Here is a 14,689-nt window from a genome sequence, read left to right as displayed (position 1 = left end):
TTCGTGTTGTTTTCTATATTCTATATATGAGCTACAGGTAGGGATGGATTTCTCATTAAAGTGCTTGCTGGGAGCAATCCAAGCGAGTGCCCAGGCCCAAACAACCGTGTACCCCTGTGTATGATAATACTTGCTGGGAATTTTGTCTGCAAACCGATGCGGTTTAAATTCGAACAATCAATGCGGAGCATTTAGGGGTCATTGTTTAGGGTCTGGAAGCACAATAGGACAATCTTGCCCAGCGCTGCCGTGCAGTCCGCAAGCTCAGGCAGCAGGTTGAGTGGCAACACCAGCAGAAAACTGGTTCCTGGATCTGCTTCTGCTAACAGACTGACAGGAGCAGCATGAGCAGCTGCAGGACCACCAGCAGCATCCGAAGCAGTTGTTCGGGATTCCACAGATATTGCCCCTGTCTAGCCATTCTTGTTACCACCACCTAGTAGCTAGCTAGATAGCCACCTAGGTGGGTGTGCGTCAGGAAGGCAGACAGTTAACTAGCTGAGGGGTGCGTTGGCTACCTGCTTCCTGGCTAGCCAGCTAGCTGTAGCTGTTTTGTCGCTAGCCATTTAGCTGGTGGGGGATTCCTGCGAGTAGCTACTGGTCACAGCTGCAGTGGCTGCTGCGGCCCCTGGAAGCAAGACAGCTAGCTAGGCGTATAGCTAGCTGGATAGCTAGATGCTAACAGCTGCTAGCAGTGGAATAACTAGCTAGCCACCCGCCAGCTCCGCTAGCTAGTTGAGCCGTTTGCTGCCTAGCTTGGCAGCTGGCTAGCTAGCTTCTCAGCGAGCTAGCTAGCTGCCGTGTTGGTCTTACGACAAGAAGAGGAGTTGTTTTTTCTCCAAAGAAGTAAGAGATGGAAGCCTAGCCTTAGGCGGCAAAGCAGAACACTCCGCTAGCTGGAAAGAACGAGATAACTCATCCTTTTGCTGCTCCCTGTCAAGGCTTTCGCTGTGCTGCAGCATCAGCTGCCGCCGCAGCTGCTGCTGCAACCGCTCTTGCTGAGCAACTGTCTCGGTGCGCCGCGTCTCTTCTATTATCTGTTGTAGGGTCTTGCGCAAAGGCCGCCTTCGAACGCTGCTGCTAGTAGAAGCAGTACCACCAGAATTACTGTTGCTGTTGTGTGGTGTTGCTGTTCCTGCTGCTTCTGCTGCAGCACGAGGCTTCCGCCCCACAACCGGCACATTCACAAGCCGCTGCCTGAAGCTTGCCTTCCCCTTGGCCCTCCGCGCTTCGGCGGCTGCTGCTTCTGCTGCTCCTACGGAATCTTGAGGCAGCAGCAACAGAGGCGTCGCTCCTCCGTTGCGGCCCTTCGTATGAGGCTGAAATGAAGCAGCAGCGGCAGCAGTGCTTTCCAACGCAAAATGAAAATGCAGCACCACCAGCAGGCTGCTATATTGTAACACGAACCCAGAACCATCAGCAACAGCAGCAACTTACATTAATAGCAACGATTCTGGAGGTCTCTGACGATCCGCGCGGGTCCGTCCGCGCGTATAGCTGAAACAGCAAGCGGCCTGCAGCAGCAGCAACAACGACAGCAAGTACGTTGCATTAGTTTCCTTCCTGGAGCAGCATGAAAAGCAAAGGATGAAAAGGCGGCAGACAGAGCAAAAACAACAAGGGTGCGTGGCGTCTTCTGCAAGGGTATCTCCAAAAACACCAACACAAACAACAGCAGCAGCAATATCAGCAACCGCAGCAGCAGCACCAGTATCAAGGTCAGCAGCAGAAGTACCAGTAGAAGCAGTAGCTACCTGCGTCTGTTTGCCTCCCGAAAATTCTCCAGAGTTTGCTGTAATCCTTTTGCTGTTTTTTCTGTTTTTCTTTCAACTGAGCTTCGACCCGAGAAATGTCAATGGTTTCGTCTCCTGAAGAAAATGTTTCTTCATGCTGCTGCTGCTGCTGATGCTGCCGTTGTTGCTCATGCTGCTCATGCTCATGTAACTGTTGCTGCTGTGGCAAGTAATGCAGATGTTCTGTATGGCGCTGCTGGAGTTGCTTCTCCTCGCCTGTCTGCTGGTGGTGCTGCTCCTGCTGTTGCTCCTGCTGGTGTTGCTGTTGGGTCTCGTTTTCTTGAAGCACTTTCATCGGTGCCATTTGCTTCTGTGCATCAAGGGAGTGCTGCTGCTGGATTTGCTGCTGCACTGGCTGCTGCTGCTGTTCCTTCTCATCCCCCGTATGTGTTTGAATTTCCATCTCTGCGCCTGCACCGTCTGCTGCTGCTGCTGCTGCTGTTTCTGCTTCGCTTGGTGCTTGGCCCAACGCAGCAGCTGCAACAGCAGAAGCAGCAGAAGCAGCTGCAACAGCAGTGACAGTATCAACACCAGCCGCACCCTCGGCTGGTAAACCTGACTCGTGCCATTCAGCTGCGGTAGTAGTAGCAATAGCTGGTGCTGCTTTTACTTCTGAGCTTGTTGCATATCTGGTGGCATGATTTTCTGTGGCTAACGCTTCTGCTTCGGCTCCTGTTGCTTCTATCGCTTGTACCGCTGCAGCTTCTGCTGCTGCTTCTGCTGTAGCTTGTGCTGCTGCCTCTGCTGTCGCTTGTGCTGCTGCTTCTGCTGTCGCGTGTGCCGCTGTTTCTGCTGTCGCTTGCGCTGCTGCCTCTGCTGTCGCTTGCGCTGCTGCCTCTGCTGTCGCTTGTGCTGTTGCTTGTGCCGTTGCTTGTGCCGTTGCTTGTGCTGTTGCTTGTGCTGTTACTGCTGCTGTTTCTGCAATCACTTCCTCAGGGGCCGCCGCTTTCTCTAATTCTGCTCCTGCGTGCTCTGCTTCAACTGTTGCCGCCACCGTTGTCCGATCAACTGCTGCCTCTGTTTCTGCCAATGGTAGTCCTGTCGCTTCTGATGCTACTTTGGCTGCTGCTCCTGCCGCCGCATGTGCTGCCGCCGTTGCTGCTGCTTCCGTTGCAGCAGCTGCTGCTGAAGCAGTAAATCCAGCATCGGCAGTTGTAGGCAGTCCTGAAGCGTCAGCATCTGCTGTACAAGCTCCTGCTACAGCAGCAGCAGCAGCCCCACCAGCTTCTGGTGGAACCCCTCTCTCCCCATCTACACCGTACTCTGCAGAAGGAACAGCAGCACCAGAAGCAGAATCTGTTCCTTCTGCTACTTCCCCCAATTCATTCTCTTCAGCAGCTGCTGTTGCTGCTCGCTGCTCATTTTCCAAGTGCTCTAGACCGGCGGCTGAGAACTCTCCTGCAGAAGCAACGCCAGCAAGAAGAGGTCTCGCTTCTACGTTTGCTGCTGCGGAGCCTTCCTCCCTTTCTTCCGTATCAAGTTCTGTGTGAGTTAAATTAAGAGTTGCATTGGAGCTGCTGGCTTCCATTTCTTCTATACTATGTATCCCTTTTCGTCTAATGTTTTGGCTTTTTATCTAAAGCGCCCTTTGCCACTTCAGTAGGGCTGAGAAGCTTCTTTAATAACCTACATCACACCATTCTCTAGTCCTAAGTAAAATGTGTCTTTGAATCTCCACGTTTAGTACATTTTCAAAAACCCTCTAATGGTATTCTTTACATTGCAGCAGCAACAGCAGCAGCAATAGTAACAGCAAGAGCAGTGGCGATCGGCGCCAGAGCAGGGGTCCGAGCCGCCGTGAGCATAGGCTTGTGATACAAATGCACAGCTTGGGGTGTTTTCTTTTAGCCTTTTTTCTCTGTAGAGTTCAAACTACAATTAAATTGGTAAAATAAACGAACAATAAACCGAAAGAACCGGGGAAGACTGATCAGTAGGCGGCAGCCATTAACCGGGACCGGGGGGAGGTGACCTGAGCTCGATTGGGAGGCAACACACGGAAAAAAAGAAATAAATAGTTTTAGATACATGAAACTACATTCCATTTAAGATTTCAAATAATTTCATTTTTTGCAGCTTTAATTTAGCAATTCTGTTCCTAGGGCGCCGACGTGCTGCTCGGGGAGTAATTGATCCTTTTTGTGTATCTTGCAGTTCCTAGTTAACGCAGAGTTCATCCATAATCCATACATATATACTATATATACATATTTTACACAATATATCATTCAATATACACATACATACATATATACATGTGTATATACAATATGTAGGTGGAGATTTCTATTCGTAAGCGAAAGCCTGCAGACACTCTATCTGTCTGTATAAACCCAAAGGAATCAAGTGATGCTGCAGGAAACTTGCAGTCCGAGCACTAATAGTGACGGAATATAATTTCCAATGAAATTATAATAATTGCTACTGCTATCGTTAGTATTCTAGCTGCACCACCTGTTGCAAGGACTGCATGCATTCCTCTTTGACAGCCACACACTTTTCTAATGCGCAGTTGTCTAGGCTGCTCTACTGCTGCTGCTGCCTGTTCTGCTGCTGTTCCTGTTGCAGCTGTTGCTGGTTCTGCTGCAATGTAATGTCTAACTGTAGCTATGCAGCTCATCTGAACAGCTGGGGGCTCAGCACCAGCGGCTGCTGTTGTTGCTGCACAGATCACAACCTCTCCAAAACCTATAGTAGGCAACGTAGACAAGTAAAATGCAGTTCGAGCAGCAGCCGGCATACCTGTTCTGGTTGCTGGTGCAGCTCGCGCATTGCAGGTTTTGTTCTAATTTCCACACTGCAGCAGCAGGTGCTCCTACTGTTGCTGCAGCTGGACGTGCTGCTACTGTGGCTGTAGCAGCAGGTGCTGCTACTGTTGCTGCAACAGCAGTTGCTGCTGCTCTTCTTGCAGCAGCACCTGGGGGCATTAAAACACATATATCCTTCAGTTCCATGTTGCTGCAGGAGCCGACTCAATAGTGAGCTCTTCCGGCCCTTCTTCCCCAGCAGGTTGCTGCTGCTGCTGCTCCTCAGCTATTGCAGGCTCCGATGGAGTTGAGGGAGCCTGCCCTGTTGTGGGCTCTGAGTCCTGCTGCTGCTGCTGCTGCTGCTGCTGGTGGTGCTGCTGTTCGTCTTCATCCATAAGTGAGTAGACGTCTTGCTGCTCCTCCCCCTGTTGCTCCTCCTCCTCTTGCTGTTGCTGCTCTTGCTGTTGCTGCTCTTGCTGTTGCTGCTCTTGCTGTTGCTGCTCTTGCTGTTGCTGCTCCTGCTGTTGCTGCTCTTGCTGTTGTTGCTCCTGCTGTTGCTCCTGCTGCGGCTGCGATGACTCCGTACTGCCATCTTCAAGCTGAGGAGACTCTCCTGTCTGCTGCTCTTCGGGCTGCTGCAGCTCTTCATGTTGCTGCTGCGCTTCGGGTTGCTGCTGTTCCTCTGGCTGCTGGTGCTCTTCTTGCTGCTGCTGCTCCTCTTGATGCTGCAGCACCTCGTGTTGTTGCTGTTCTTCGGGCTGTTGCTGATCTTCGGATTGCTGTTGCTCTTCATGCTGTTGCTGCTCTTCAGGCTGCTGTTGCTCCTCGTGCTGTTGTTCTTCATCCTGCTGTTGGTCCTCCTCCTCCTCTTCCTCCTCCTCCTCCTCCTCTGGCTGTTCCTGGTGATCCTCCTCCTGCTGGTGCGGTTGCTCTTGCTGCTGCTGCTGTTGCTGTTGCTGCTCATGCAGCAGTTCTTGGGACTCTTGCTGCTCCTCTGCAGCACTTTCGGCTGCGGAAATTTCCTCATTTAGCCCCTGTGAGGTGTTAGACGAGTGCAAGTCCGACTCTTGCAGTTGTTCCTCCTCTTGCATTTCTTCGTCTTCTTGCTGCTGCTGCTGCTGCTGCTGCTGCTCGTCCTCGTCCTGTTGCTGCTCCTCGGGCTGCTCCTCCTCGGCTTCTTGCTGCTCCTGCTGCTGCTGCTGCTGATGCGGCAAATCATCTGCAGTTTCACTATCTTGCTGCTGCTGTTGATGGTCGTCTTGCGCTGCGTTCTGTTGTTCTTGTGCAGCGGCAACTGCTGTTGCTTCTCGTGCAGCAGCAGCAACACCCACATCACCTGCATGTTCCCGTTTCAGGACTTTGCCGGGTCTCTGCTGTTGCTGCAGCAGCCTCTGCTCGTGCATGGTGCGCTTTGACACGGCGGCGGTTGGCGGCTCCTGCTGCTGCTCATCTTGCTGTAGGAGCAGCAGCACAGAAGCATCTTCGGAGCCTTGCTCCTGCATAATTTTCTGGGGACGCTGCTGAAGTTGCTGCAGCAGCAGCAACTGCTGCTGCTGCGTCTGCTGAGAGGTTCTAAGGTCATCCTGGGTCCTACGCAGCTGTGACAGCAAGTTGTGCTGCTCCAGCTCCGCTGCAGCCGCTTGCTGCTGCAGCAGAAGCTGCTGGTCGGAGAGTTGCTTTTGAAGCACATGGTTCTCTTCGGTTTGCTGCTGCAGCAGCTGCCTAACTCCCGAGAGTTCTTTATCTTGTTGCTGCTTTTGCTGCTGCAGCATGGTTATTTCCTGGTGTGCAGCAGCAGCAGCAGCATCCTTAAGGGCCTGCTTCTTGCCTTCTTCATGTGCTGCTGCTGCCGCCGTCTTAACAACATTGAGTGCCTGCTGTGCTGCAGCACAAGACACAACTCCAACGCGGACAACACGACCCACGGCAGCAGCAACTTCGGGTGTCAGTGCCGCTCCTCCTACTACTCCTCCATTCTGCTGCTGCCCTAAGCGAGACCGCAGCATCTCATTTGACTTCCTCTCGCGCAGCAGCTCCTCCTGTACCTGCTGCAACTGCTGCTTGGTTGCCGTTGTCTGCTGCTCCAGTTGCCGGGCCTGCTGTTGCTGTTGCTGCAGCTGATGCACTTGCTGCTGCAGTTGCTGCTTTTCCAAAGTGCTGCTACTCATGTCCTGTTGCAGTTTTGAAACAGTACTCTCCAGCTCCGTCCTCTTGACTTCACTCTCCTGCAGACGCAGAAGCAACAGCAGCAGCAAAAGGCCGCCATCAGGAACGACAGAAGGAACCCAGGCAAGGTGGCAGCAGCAGCAGAAACAACTGGAGCGAGTGTAACAGAAGCATCAGCAGCCAATGCAGCAGCAGCAGCTACCTTGAGAGCGGCAGTTTCCCTCTGCCTCTCAGACAGAAGATGCTGCATCCGCTGAGCAAATCGACTCTTCTCCTGGCGCAGCTGCTCCAGCTCTCCCCTATCCACCTGCAGCAGCAGCAGCAACGGTAAACGCAGCAACAAGAGGACCAGTGTAAGTACTGGTGGCGCTCCGGCACGTACCAGCAACAGAGAAACGCCCAGTGGCCGCAACTGCAAAAGAAAGCAACAGCAGCAACAGTAATAGCAACAACGGCAGCAACAGCAGCAACAGTAATAGCAACAACGGCAGCAACAGCAGCTACCCCTTCAAATCGTTTAAGAACGTTGTGGTAATTATTCTTCCACTCTGTTGCCTGCTGCTCTGCTGCGTTATGCTGACGCTGCTGCTCCTCCAGTGCTGCTTCGAGCTGCCGGACGCGCAGCTGCAACGGCTGCTGCTGCTGCTGCATCTCCTGAAGCTGCTTTTGCTGCTGCTGCAGCCTTTCGTGGGCGGTCCTCAACTCCTGCAGCAGACACAGAGACAGGCAAAGCAGCAAATGAAACTACCATTTGTAGCTGAGGTGGCAACACAGCAGCTGGTGAAGCAGCAGCAGCTGGTGTTTCTTGTGCTGCTGCAGGTGCACGCATTGTGTAAAGAGTAGAGTAGCTAGTCACTTATGAAGAGGGAGGGAAACAAAAGGAGCAAGACAGAAAAAGAGACGGAAAAAGACTGGTAAAAGAGACAAACAAAGACGGGAAAAAGGGACGCAAAAAAAGCGACCAAATTAAGTTTGTTGTTAGTGCCGCCGTTGCTCTAGTTGCTGGTGCGACTGACGGCATTGAGTTGTGCTGCAGCAAGCTCCAAAGAGGGGACCCTGGAGAGAAGTTGTTCCTTGGTAGAAGCAAGCTGCAGCTGCCGCTGCAGCAATTCGTTTTGCCTGCTGTCTCTCTCAGCAGCAGCTTTAAGGTCCTCTATAGAATGCTTCAGCTGTTTTAGCTGCGCCTCCTGCTGCACTTGCTGCAGCCGTGCCGCTCTAAGCTCCTCTTCTGCTGCTGCTCGCAGCAACAGAGATTCCTCTAAGCGTGCATGCAGCAAACGCTCCTGCGGCTGACGGTCCTTGCTGTTGCTGTTGCTGCTGTTGCTGCTGTCGGAAGGCGCAGCAGCGCTCGAGCTGCGCAGACAGACACAATGAAACACGCAACATAAGTAACAATTTAATTTCATATGCTTACTTATTATCTAATTTATTTTTTGTATATTCGTCCAAACCTTAGACCCAAAACCCTAAACCCCAGAATTACATCTCTTTGATCTGTGCATGCAAGGACTTCGTCTCTGTCCGCAGCCTTTCCACATCCCTCAAAAGACTCGCGTTGCTCCGGAGCAGCGACAGACTCTCCTCCTCAGCAGCAGAACTGCATACACAAACGAAACCACGAACACTAAACCCTAAAGGCCCAATTCCTAGACCTGTGTGGGCCTGTAGGCACTCGAAATCAGAGAACAGAAGCCCTAAACCCTAAACCCCACACCCTAAAATATCCCTCAGCGGACCGTGTGGTTTTGAGTTCCGCTCTTGTTTCGTTTAGGTCCTTCTCGAGAGCCAGGAGTTGCTGCTGTTGCTGCTGCTGCTGCTTCTCTGCCCTCTCCAGCTGCTGCATGTCTGCTGCGCGGGCGTCAACCTCCCTTCTGTATCTCTCCTCTGCTGCTGCTGCTGCTTTCTTCTCCCTCTCCAGCTCACTCTCCAGGTGCTGCAGCTGCTGGCGCAAACTGTCCGTCGTCGCTGCTGCTGCTGCTGCGCTCGCAGCAGCGTCCTGCTGCTGCTGCTGCTGCTCCTTCAGTGCATTGATTGCCGCCTCCAACTGCCCTATCTGCAGCGTCTGTACAATCCAAATACGACAGAAGCAGCAACAATAACGCAAACAAAGCAGGGTCACCAGCTAAAGAAACAGCAGCAAAAGCAGCAGCCACACAACAGCAGCAGTAGCAACAGCAGCCACTGCGGAGGCAAAACACTTGCCTTGTCGTTGAGGAGCGACTCCGCTTGCTGATGTTTTTCTTCGAGCTGGCTTATACTTTCTGCCTTCTCCTGCAGCTGTTTCTGCAGCAGCTGGTGCTGCTCGTTGGTGCGCTGCTGCTGCTGCTGCGCCTCTACAGCAGCTTGCTGCCAATGCTGCTTCAAGGCCTTGCAGCTCTCGAGTTCATCCCGAAGTTGTTGCAGCTGCTGCTGTAGCTGCTGCAGCTGCTGCTGCTCATTCGCAGATGTCTCCGTTTCCGCTGCAGCTTCAGACGCAGCAGGCTTCGCTGCAGTGCCGGCTGCAGAAGCACTTGGACGGTTGCTGTTGCTGCTGTCTGCCGCGGCAGCAGCAGCAGAAGTCCGCTGCTGCAGCAGCCATATTATCTTCTCCTTTTCCTCTAGGCGAACCCTCAGTTCAAGCGTTTGCTGCTGCAGCTGCCTGCAGCAGCAGCAGCAAAACAGCACAGGACACGCAGTCGACTATACTGGCGGCAGCACGCTAGTGCTGCTGTTTCTGTCTTTGTTGCAGCTGAACTTACTCAACATTTGGCTTGAGCTGCTGCAGCTCTTCCTTCGCTGCTGCTGCTGCTGCCCTTGCTTCCGCGTGCTGCGACTCCCTTTCTCTCAAGACATCGCTGAGGTTTCCCAGCTGCTGCTGAAGCTGCTGCGTGTCCTGTTTGTGTTGCTGCAGCAGTGTGGCGTTCTGCTGCTGCTGCAGCTGCAGCTGCACTTGGAGGGAGGCGCAACGCTCCTCGTGCTGCATGTCTGCTGCAGTGGCTCGCTGTTGCTGTTGCTGGAGCTGCTGTTGCAGCTCGACCAACAGCAACTCCTTGGAGTGCAATGCTTGCTGCTGCTGGTTGTTTTCCCGCTGCTGCTGCTGCTGCTGTTGCTTCAACGCATGCATGTCGTCTCGCATAGCCTGGGCCTCCCCCTCGAGTTGTCTGCTCCGCTGCTCCGCTATCGCTGCCCTGCTGGTGCTCTGTTGCAGTTGCAACTGCTGCTGCTGCAGCTGCTGCTGCAGGCGCGTGCATTCGCTGCGGAAGAAATCCGCCGTCGCTTTCTGCTCTACCAGCTGCTGCTGCTGCTGCTGCTTTTCCATCAGCAGCTTGCTGCTCTGCTGCTGCTCCAGGCACAAAGTGGCAGCGACTTCTTGCATCTGCAGCAGCAGCACAGGAGAAAGCAATTGCAGCAACAGATACCCATGTAGTACCCGTAGAAATAGCAGCAGAAGCAGCAAAAACAGCAGCAGCAATAGCCACAACAGACCTGTGTGACAAAACGTCTCATCTTATCCTCAGCATCTTCCAGGCGCTGCGCAATCTTGGCTTGCTGCTGCTGGTGGTCTTGTGCCGTTACCGACTGCTGCTCTGCTGCCTTCGGTTGCTGCTCCTGGGTATTACCCTCTCGCAGCTCCTCCAATTGCTGCTGCAGCTGTTGCCGCTGTTGCAGCAACCTCTCCACTGCAGCAGCAAGCTCTTTGCGATCCGCCTGCACTTGCTGCAGTTGCTGCTGCAATTCCCGCAGCTCGTGCTGCAGCTGGAGTTGCTCCTGTTGCTGCTGTTGCTGCTGCTGCTTCTCTGCAGCTTCCCGGTGCTCCGCCAACTGCAGCAGCTGCAGCTTCAGCTTGCTGCAGCAAAACACAAGCATATGCACACGTGTAGCCACCAGGAAAATGGCAGCAGCACCAGCGGCACAGCAGAAAACAGCACCAGCAGCAGCAACAGCAACAACAGTTTCACACATACTTAGAATGCCCCAAGAGCTTCTGGTAGTCTAGAAGTGTCGCAGCAGCACTCTGCTGCTCGTTGCTGCTTGTTGCCGTTGCTACCGTTACGCCCTGCTGTTGCTCATGCCGCAACCGTTGCAGCTCCCAAGCAGCAGCAGCAACTTGCTGCAGCAACTCGTCGTTGCGGTGTATGTACCGCCTGGCCTCTTCATCCTTCTCTCGATACTGCAGCAAGCAAATCACAATCAGCAGCAGCATGAGCAGTAGGAACAGCAGCAGCATGACTCGCCTCTGCTGAAGGTACCGTGGTGTTGGTGCAGCGCCTAGAGCAGCAGCAGCAGCAGCGGTTGTAGCAGAAGCTTCAACAGAAACAACAGAACCAGCAACAACAGCAGCAGCAGGTGGAGTCCCTGTCCCACCTCGCTCTCTAAGAGCTGAACCTGCAGACTCTTCTTCTTGTTCTGTTGCAGCAGCTGCTGTATGCGGGATTCCTGCTCCGCCTGCTGCTGCAGCTGCTGCTGCAGCTCGGTCTGCTGTTGCTGCAGTTGCTGCTGAAGCATCAACTGTTGCTGCTGCAACTGCTGGGCCGCCGCCCTCCAAGAATCAGCTTCCTGCTGCTGCTGTTGCATCTGTTCCCTTAGCACGTTGCACTGCAGCAGCAGCAGCGAACATTCACAGACAGGATCACCGTCGTGACGAGGGGATTACAAACAGCAGCAGCAAACAAGAAAAACAATATTAGCAGCAGCAGGAGCACTAGCCACACCACCTGCACTAAGAGTAGCAACAGCGGCAGCAGCAGCAGCAAACCACACCTGGTGGGACTTAGCATCGAGGTCCATCAGCAGCTTAATTGCAAGGTCTGCAGGCTGCTGCTGCTGCTGCTGCTCGCATATCTTCTGTAGCTGCAGTTTCGCCTCCTCTTCAGTCATGCCAGGTTGATGCTGCTGCTCGTGCTGCCGTTGCTTCTTGTCTACACCTGTGCTCGGTGTTGCTGATGCTTCTGCTGCTGCTGCATCTGCACGAGCCTGCTTCAGTTCAGCCTCTCGTGCTTCTGCCTGAAACCTCAGCAGCAACAGCAGCATCAACAGCAGCATCAGCAGCAACGGCCTGGCATTTTGACTTTTCTCCTCCCACAGCAACAGCAACTTCAGCTCACCTCCTGCAATAGTTGCTCCTTTTGTTGCTGCAGCTCCTCTATTACTTGCTGTTGTGCTGCAGCAACGGTATCCTTCTGCTGCAGCAGACCCTCTCTCATATCAAGCAGTTCCTGCTGCAGGCGCTGCTTCTCTGCAGCAGCAGCAGCATCCAGTTCCTGCTGCTGCTGCAAGCACGCGTACTTCCGCTGCAGCTGCTGCAGCAAGTTCTGTAACAGAAGCAGAGGCACACAAAGTATCACCAGCTGCCATCAGTACCTCCTGCAGCTCTAGCTGGAGGGAGCGTGCTACACTGCACCTATGAGAGGATACCTACGTGCAATTCATCATATTTTTGCTGTTGCTCTTGCTGCTGCTGCTGCTGCTGCTCCTTTTGCTGTTGCTCTGCGGCCTTTGCTGCAGTGGCGTCCCTGGTGGCTTGTTGCAGCTGCTGCTCGAGTTGTTGCTGTTTCTCCTGCGTGTCCTCCAGCTGCTGCTGTAGTAGCTGCTGCGCGGCCTCGGCAGCCTCAAGCCTCCGCTGCAGCAGCTGCGCCTTCCCCTCAGCAACAGTTGCTGTTGCTGCTGCAGCTAGTGCCTGGCGTTCTGCGGCTAATCTGGATATCCTTTCTGAGGTAAGGGAGTCGAGGAGAGAGTTCTGCTGCAGCAGCAGCTTGTCATTCCTGCATTGCAGCTCGGCTGCAGTAAGGTCACCCTGCTGCTGCTCCTGCTGCTCTTGCTGCTGTTTCTCCTGTTGCTGCTGTAGCTGCAGCTCGGTCTGCGCAATGTGATCGCAAGGGCTGCGATCGCTGGACGATGCGGCATCGGCTTGTTGATGCTGCTTCTGCTCCTCTGGTTGCTGTTCCTCTTTCTTCTTCTGTTGCTGCTGCTCGGGCTGCTGCTGCTCTTGTTGCTGCAGCTCGTGCTCTGGCAGCGCGCCGTCCTGTGTATGCCCCATATCTCCGCAAATGGGTTCCACTAGCACTGCAACGGGAGAGTCCTCAGGCCAAGTGGCTTGCCTTTGCTGCAGTTGCTGCAGCAGCAGCTGCTGCAGCTGCTGCTGCAGTTCTGGCAGCGGCAGACGGTGGTGCCGCTACTCTACACAGAGAGCTGCAGCAGCAGCCAAGGTGAAGGCAGCAGCAGGCAGCCGCCAGGCCAATGATGTATGTCTTGAGCAGAGAAATTCTGCTTCTTCTCTCTTCTTAGCAGCAGCAACAGCGGCAACAGCAGCTGAAACAGCAGCAGCAGCAGCCGCAACAGCAGCCGGTCAGCATGCGCATGCAGCAACCACAGCAGCAGGCTGCAGTATGGTGTAGTGTCCGCTAGACAACTGCTATTACCCATTATTTTTAATTTAGTAATATTGGTCTAAATATATTGAAACCATTTTTAAAAAGGTTGCGCAGCAGCAACTACAGTTACACCAGAAGCAACCACAAGAGCAGCAGCATCTGCATCAGGAGCACTGGTGGTGGCAGTAACTTCTGCTGCATTCGTATGTGTGTTTGCTGCTGCTACTGTGCTGCAGCGTTTTGCCCTTCAGGGCAGCAGAATAAAACAAACACCGTAATTTTTAAGTAAGACTCGTAAGATTGTGTGTAGAGCACCAGTATCAACTGCTGCTGCTGCTCCGGCAGCAAATCCTGCTGCTGCAGCAGCTGCTGCTGCCGCCGCTGGTGCTACTGCAGTATTTTGCGCAGCTGCAGCTGCAGCTGCTTCTCTGTGTCTTGATATACACTTGAGTAAACACCCTCACCCACGAGCACACCGTTTGCCTGTCTCTGTATTCTATGTTTATGTCTTGTGTCTGTTTTCCCTGCTGTTCCCTTGCTCACCCTGTCCCTACAGCGGAAGCAGCAGGGGCAGATTCCATCAGAAAAAAGAGCAACAAAGAAGAAGTTTTGCCTTAGCCCAAGTTATCCTCCACAGTGTGCAAACACAACCCCAGCAGCACAATCGAAATAGGCCAACAGTTACAGCAGCACGCCTACCAGCAGGTGCTGCCATGTGATGCTGCTGCAGCTGCGGCGGCAGCAAGAGAAAAGGCAGCACTGAAGAGAGACAGCTGACAGCAGCCAGAGTGATTCTACGGACAAACGCGCCAGCTGTATAAGTAACCAGGCCCCACCAATGTTACACCCAGCCCCAGCTAGCTCCACCTAGCTGCACTAAACCCCATGTCACTCTTTTTGACAGACAGAGTTATAACGGTAGGGAATGCACGCTTCTGCCGCAACCGCAGCAAACAGGAGCTGCGGCAGCTCCGCAGCTTCACACGGGGCAGCAACCAACAGCAGCAGCAGTAGTAGTAAATGCAGCAGCAGCGGCAGCTACAGGCTGCTCCTAAAATACAATAAGTTGGTGCTGCAAAAAAAACAAGGGTACCCGCAGCCAAGACAGCACCTAATAGAAACAGCGCCAGCGGCAACATCGGAAGGCACGATGCCCCTCAAAAAGGGGGGTTCCAGGTTCCTGGTCTTCGTGTGGCACTTGCTGCTGCGTGTGCTGCTGAGTCGAACATATCAATACTCTGCTCTACTGATGCTCCTGTTGCTGTTCCTGTTGCTGCTGCTGCAAGTTGTACTGTAGCAGCAGGTCCTCGGAACTTTCATAGTGGCGAAGAGGCAGCAGGTGTTGCGGCGGGCAGGCAGCCCTGCAGCAGCAGCGGCAACCACAACAACAGAAATGAAGCCCGCAAGGCATCTATCACTCTGTTCCATTTACCTTCTCTGTTGAGCAACACCTGTCTGCTGCTGCTACGTGGCTGCGGCTTACCGACACACGGGGCATGTAGGCGTCTGTTGCTGATGCTGCTGCTGCTCCTGCTGCTGCTGCAGGCACCACCGGCTAATACAAGACCAGCAAAAGATATGCCCGCATGCAGCAGCAGTTGGAACGCAGCAGTAACTCTGACAGAACAGACAC

General features: G+C 53.7%; 2 protein-coding genes across 2 annotated transcripts; both read right to left on the bottom strand.

Annotated features, from left to right (window-relative positions):
• Positions 1-809: 809 nt before the first annotated feature.
• Positions 810-3,321, bottom strand: EMWEY_00022950 (hypothetical protein, conserved; the record flags this gene model as incomplete). Its single annotated transcript, XM_013480740.1, has 2 exons — positions 810-1,386; positions 1,736-3,321. The coding sequence occupies 2 exons, from the start codon at positions 3,319-3,321 to the stop codon at positions 810-812; spliced, it is 2,163 nt and encodes a 720-aa protein (XP_013336194.1).
• A 1,416-nt stretch (positions 3,322-4,737) lies between these two features.
• EMWEY_00022940 (hypothetical protein, conserved) lies at positions 4,738-12,722 on the bottom strand (the record flags this gene model as incomplete). The annotated part of the gene is made up of 14 exons (XM_013480739.1): positions 4,738-6,765; positions 6,909-7,013; positions 7,211-7,411; positions 7,723-8,059; positions 8,190-8,303; positions 8,443-8,755; positions 8,965-9,344; positions 9,445-10,061; positions 10,172-10,532; positions 10,651-10,856; positions 11,051-11,281; positions 11,447-11,689; positions 11,791-11,997; positions 12,105-12,722. The coding sequence occupies 14 exons, from the start codon at positions 12,720-12,722 to the stop codon at positions 4,738-4,740; spliced, it is 5,961 nt and encodes a 1,986-aa protein (XP_013336193.1).
• Positions 12,723-14,689: the final 1,967 nt, after the last annotated feature.

Source organism: Eimeria maxima, genomic scaffold (genome assembly GCF_000499605.1).
Source record: "Eimeria maxima Weybridge genomic scaffold, Emw_scaff227, whole genome shotgun sequence".
Classification (NCBI taxonomy): Eukaryota; Apicomplexa; class Conoidasida; order Eucoccidiorida; family Eimeriidae; genus Eimeria; species Eimeria maxima.
The sequence above is the reverse complement of the archived record's forward strand: the minus strand, read 5'-3'. Positions and strand labels throughout refer to the sequence as shown.